Source organism: Micromesistius poutassou (assembly GCF_964030765.1).
Source record: "Micromesistius poutassou genome assembly, contig: SCAFFOLD_6596, whole genome shotgun sequence".
In the NCBI taxonomy this organism is placed as follows: Eukaryota; Metazoa; Chordata; class Actinopteri; order Gadiformes; family Gadidae; genus Micromesistius; species Micromesistius poutassou.
The window spans coordinates 2858-8709 of record NW_028179150.1 but is presented as its reverse complement, the minus strand read 5'-3'; the positions used below and the strand labels follow the sequence as shown (position 1 = coordinate 8709).

General features: G+C 55.2%; 1 protein-coding gene across 1 annotated transcript; it reads right to left on the bottom strand.

The window, feature by feature from the left end:
* Positions 1–107: 107 nt before the first annotated feature.
* LOC311373073 (neuron navigator 2-like) lies at positions 108–5629 on the bottom strand (the record flags this gene model as incomplete). The annotated part of the gene is made up of 4 exons (XM_084489924.1): positions 108–572; positions 2223–2331; positions 2767–2867; positions 4278–5629. Coding segments are annotated over 4 exons (2027 nt in total), but the record flags the coding sequence as incomplete, so codon positions are not given.
* Between the last annotated feature and the right edge of the window lie 223 nt (positions 5630–5852).

The following is a 5852-nucleotide window of genomic DNA, read 5'->3' as shown; positions in this document are numbered from 1 at the left end:
CCAGGGCACAGGTGAAAGGCAGATTTTCAAAGGGCTCGTAACGGCTGATCACACTCACACCTGGTGGCATGGTATCACCCCTATAAGAAAGTGAATAATGGACTGACCCGCTGGTGACGTCGTCGGTGCGCGTCACGTTCTTGGTGAGCACGTCGCCGTCGCTCATGTACCCCGTGACCTCCATGGCGATGCCCTCCAGGTCGATGTCGTCGCCGGCGCGGTCCCCCAGCTCCCCACACAGAGCTCCGCCCCTCCCGGCGAGCTGGCGCCGGAGGTGACCCGGGTACAGGTAGCGCCCCACGGGACCGCCGCCCCCGGCCGCCCGGCCGCCGTAGCCGTTGCCCAAGGAGGGGGCGTCGCCCGCCTGGAGGCGAGGACTGGAGGACTGGCCCAGTCGCCATGACGACAGGGACGGGCGGGAGGAGGTGATGCTGAGGATGCTCCGGCCTCCTCCTCCTCCTCCTCCTCCTCCTCCTCCTCCTCCTCCCCCTCCCCCTCCTCCACCCACGCTGACGCCGCCACCCCCGCTGACCTCGGTGGTGATGCTGCCGTCGAAGGTGGTTTCCAAGGTGCTGTGAGGAAAGAGGAGGAGTTCAGGGAAAATAGAATCCCTTTAACATTATTTTATATTCCCTCTGGAGTTTCTTGTGTCTGTTTAAACCTGCACTGTGTACATCTTCTCATTAGCAATTTATATTGGCTGGAGTTGTAGCTACAGTTATAGCTACGGTTGAAGCTACAGTTATAGCTACGGTTGAAGCTGCAGTTATAGCTACGGTTGAAGCTAAAGTTGAAGCTACAGTTGAAGCTACAGTTATAGCTACGGTTGAAGCTACAGTTATAGCTACAGTTGAAGCTACAGTTATAGCTACAGTTGAAGCTACAGTTGAAGCTGCAGTTATAGCTTCAGTTGAAGCTACGGTTATAGCTACAGTTGAAGCTACATTTATAGCCAGGGCTCTCAAGTGTCACGCATTGAGCGTGACAGTCACTCATTTCGGTCTTTTGTCACGCACTCCCGCCACAAATTGTATTTCTCACTCAGAAAAAAACTAGGCTATATTTAATACGCCGCAGCACGTCACTCTTGCCTGTCTTCAAAACTTGAGAGCTTATATAGTTTATATGAATAATATTACTTAGAGAAATATTCCCTTGATGGATTTACTACTTGGTGGATTGCGGTTTTATGCTTAAGAAACTCTCTAGTTGTGATATTGTTGTGTGGAGTAAATAGCTGCAACAGAATAGTAACCTAGTGCAGGTTTAAGTCCGGTCAAATTCTAAGAAAGCACAGAATAAATCAAGTGGATTTAAAAGAGTGGACGACTGTGAAAAGGTGATGAAAGATGGAGCTGAGATTAACTGAGTGCGTTCCCCCCAAAGTCCTTTCACTCAATCTTAATGCCCCATGAAAGCACTTTGCGGTGAGTCTATAAAACAATAGGAGCTCTCTCTCAAAGTGTCTAAAGTAGGACAAACGATCTGGAATCCAAGCTGAATGTTGGGAGACCACTGGGTCACTGTCAGGGGGATTCACCCACACAGCTCAGGGATTACACACACACACACACACACGCGCTCGCACCACTCACACACATGTGCTCGCGCTTTTGCACACACACACACACACACACACACACACACGCTCGCGTTTTTGCACACACACACACACACACACACACACACACACACACACACACACGTGCCCACGCTTGCGCACACACACCAACACGCACACACACACACACAAGCTCACACGCAGGCGCACACACACACACACACTCACACACACACAGGGAGGGGGACCAGTTCAAAGCGGATTCCGAAATCAAAGATGACATGAAAGGCATGGCCAGCGATCAAAGTCAAATCTCTCCAAGGCCGACACGGACACAGTCGGCTGATCATCCATTAGGCTTAGGTCATGGTGTCAAACCCCCAGTGCTCCGCCTGATTGGCTGCCATGGCTTCGGAAGCAGTCATGCGACAGGACATTGTCAGTTGATACACTTTGATGATCCGACATCTCTTGGATCCTTGGTTTGTTATAGCCTCCACCAATTAAAAAGGCTTCAGAAATAAACCGAAATGACCGAGCCAAGTATTAGTAGAACCTACCAGGCCGGATGAACTGTGCTTGTTATAGTCGGCCGCCACTAGGGGGCGAGATGGTGCCACCAGACGGTGAGACGGCAGGGCGGCTCTCCGCGGGCGTTTACCTGTGTGTGACCTGAGTCCCTCGTAAACTGGACATGGTGTCCTCCAGGTTCTGCCGCAGGTCGGCTATGTTCTTCACCGTCCGCAGCCGCCGCGTCTCCGGGTCTTCACCTGGACCGGGGCGGACGTTTAGAGAGTGAGTGAGTGAGTGTTTGTGAGAGTGAGTGAGTGAGTGAGTGAGTGTTTGTGAGAGTGAGTGAGTGAGTGAGTGTTTGTGAGAGTGAGTGAGTGAGTGAGTGAGTGTGAGTGTTTGTGAGAGTGAGAGTGAGATTGAGAGTAAGTGTGTGTAAGTGAGTGTGTGTGTGTGTATGAGGGTTTGTGAGAGTGAGTGTGTGTGTGTGTGTGTGTGTGTGTGTGTGTGTGTGTGTGTGTGTGTGTGTGTGTGTGTGTGTGTGTGTGTGTGTGTGTGTGTGTGTGTGTGTGTGTGTGTGTGTGTGCGTGCGTGTGTGCGTGTGTATGTGTGTGTGTGTGTGAGAGAGTGAGTGAGTTTGTGCGTTTGTGTGTGAGTGTGCGAGTAAGCGTGCGTGCGTGTGTGTTTCCACATACTTGAGAGGTCCTCGATGGAGGTCTTGCCAAGGGAGCCGTCGGCGGAGCGGCCCCCCGGCCCCAGCTCCATGCTCATGGGGTCCTCGCCGTCTGTTTGGGATCTGGGTAAACACACGAGGCTCAGGGATCAGATATGAGCGGCCACACACAGTCCCACGCTGCGCTAAGCTATGTTATGACAGAGGTAGCGGCACTATGGTACTAGCATCATCATTATATATATATATATATATATATATATATAGTAAAGACTTTACTTCACAGCAGAGTATTCTTTTCAACTACAGTATTACTACTGCATAACCTTGAACTTGGTTCTATGAATATCCTTACTGTGCCGACAGCGATATATCGTTTTTAGAATAAGTGTTATGTACGGGAAATTCTGTTTTATATCTGTTGGGAGGGTGCGACATTCAAAATGTAGAAATAAAAAAGGAGAAGATCTATGAAGGATAGATCTATGGGGATAACAACTATGGCGGCCAGTTATTGTTATAACATAGAAATCGATTTGCATCTGTAAGTTTAATGTTTTTGAATTGTTCTTTTAGAGATAACAGTCTACTAGTCCTGTGACATTGTTACCCCCTAAGATGTACACCTATGAACACCCCAACCGGACAAGAAAAGGTGGTACGATCCGCCTGCTGATTGAATCTGAAATGTACACAATGGAGGAGGAAGTTCCCAAGTGCTAAAGACAGGGGGTGTGCGGGGGGGGAGGGGGGGCTGGGCTCCTCTAAAGGGGGGAAACGGGGTTCCTGAGAAAGGCCATTCCCAGACCACAGCCAGAGGAAGTGGTTAAGGGGCTAATGAGATGTTATTGGAAAGGACTCCTTCAAAATGAGTTAGACGTGCACCTTCATCACCAGTAGAGCCAGTCACATGGGGTCAAAGACACGGGTCACACCAGCACATGGCAGGCACACATGGACATCCATATTCACATAGAGATGTTGACACATAGACACATAGTACATTCACCACACACACACACACACACACACACATGTCCGACCCCCCAAGTGGAGCATTCCTTGTTAATATTTTACAAATGGCTGGCGTGATGGATGAGTTATTGTTCTGCGGAGGCATCTCAATAAACCAACGTCAGAATACATTGCAGGAACCAAGAGCCGTAAAATGTATTTCAATACAAACTACCTGCAGGGGTCTGTGACGGCAGCGTTCTGACGCTACACTAAACACTAAACACTAAACCCACCAGCTAGGATACAATCAGATGTGATGTGTGTATGTGTGTGTGTGTGTGTGTGTGTGTGTGTGTGCGTGCATGAGAGGGGGTGTGTTTGTGTGTGTGTGTGTGTGTGTTTGCATATGCATGTGCGTGTGTGCGTGTGTGCATGAATGTGTGCCTGTGTGTGTGTGTGTGTGTGCGTTTGTGTGTGTACGTGCATGAGTGTGTGCATGAGTGTTTGTGTGCATGTGTGCATAAGTGCATGAATGCGTGCACGCGTGTGTGCGCGTGTGCGTGCATGAGTGTGTACCTGTACATGAAAGGTGCGACGGTGGCCGTGTTGGGGTGGCTGTGGTGCTGCTGGGTCTGAGGTAGCTGCACGCTGACCGTGTTGCAGGCCGTGCTCTGCGTGGCTCCGGCCCCCACCGCGGCGGCGGCGGCGGCGGCGGCGTGGGCGGGCGTGGCCTTGCCGTCGCTGGAGGCCAGGCTGGAGGTAGAACTGGAGTGTCTGCTGTCCCTGTCTCTGTCCAGGGGCCCGCCGCGGTGCATGGCGAGGCCTCCCCCGAGGCGCATGCTCCGGGGCCGCTCCCCGGGCTCCTTGGCCCCCGCCGCGGAGGCCTTGCCCCCGGCGCCCCCCCCCGGGGCCTTGCCTCCTGGCTTTGGTATTCCGCTGTGTGCCGGCGCCGAGCTCTCCTTTTTGGCCACTTTCCCGCCTTTGGGAATGAAGCTGCCGATTTTAGAGGTCCTTTTACTGGAGCCGTCCGTGTCCGCGGAGGCCACGTCCTCCCTAGGCTCCTCCCCCCGGAGCTCCGCCCTGTCGGGGATGGAGTTGCGCTTGGCCGCCTCCTTACTCCTCTCCTTGTCCTTGTCCTTCCCCTTCTCCTTCTCCTTCTCCTGGCCCTTGGTCGAGCCCTTCTTGGCCGTCATGGCCCGGCTGAACGTGCGCTGGGCGATGCCCCTCAGGGCGATCTTGGGGCTGCTGGTTGTCGCGGCGACGGTGGGAGGAGGAGGAGGAGGAGGAGAGGAGGAGGGAGGGGCTCCGTGCGCAGCCCCGTTGCCCGGCCCGTTCCCGTTCAGCCCCGGGCGGGCATTCCCCTCGTCCTCCTCCAGGGGGTCCGTGTTGGAGCCCGCCTCGGCCCTCTCCACCAACCCGGGCGCGGCCTGCCGGACGGGGGCGGAGCCGTCGCCAGCGGCCCCCGCGCCATTGGACGACGAGCTCTTCCCTTTACTGTTGAAGGCCTTGAGCTTCTCCAGCATCGACCGCTGGCCCGCGGCCTTCGGGGGCGCCTCCGAGCCCGCCGACGCCCCCTTGGGCGACGCCTCCTTCTCTGGCTTCCCTCCCTGCATGGCGGAGGCTGGGGGGCCGCCGGACGGAGACGCCGACGAGGAGGACGAGGCGGAGGCGGGGGTCTTGGAGCCCGACGAGGACTTGCTCCTCCAGGGCTTGCCGCCGCCGGCGTTGGGCGTGGGGATGGCCGACGAGGAGCAGGGGGACGAGGAGGAGGAGGAGGAGGAGGCCGGAGGCTGGGGGGCCGAGGTAGAGGACGGGATGCCGGTGGGGGCGCCGGCGGTTACCGAGGGCGACGGGGCGTGCTCAGTCATCGCTGGCTGCTGGGACCCCACGCCCTCCACTGGTTCTGCGAACACAGAGTAATGGGACATGGTAAATGGATACAGCGCTGTTATAACCTGCTGCCACTCAAAGCGCTTTACAACACTGCCTCACATTCGCCCGTTCACGCACACATTCGCACACCGATGGTGGAGTCAGCCACGCAGGGCGACAGCCAGCTCGTTGGGGAGCAGTCGGGGTGAGGGCGTCTCGCTCAGGGACACCTCCACACTCGGCTAGGAGGAGCCGGGGGATCGAACCAGCAACCTTCCG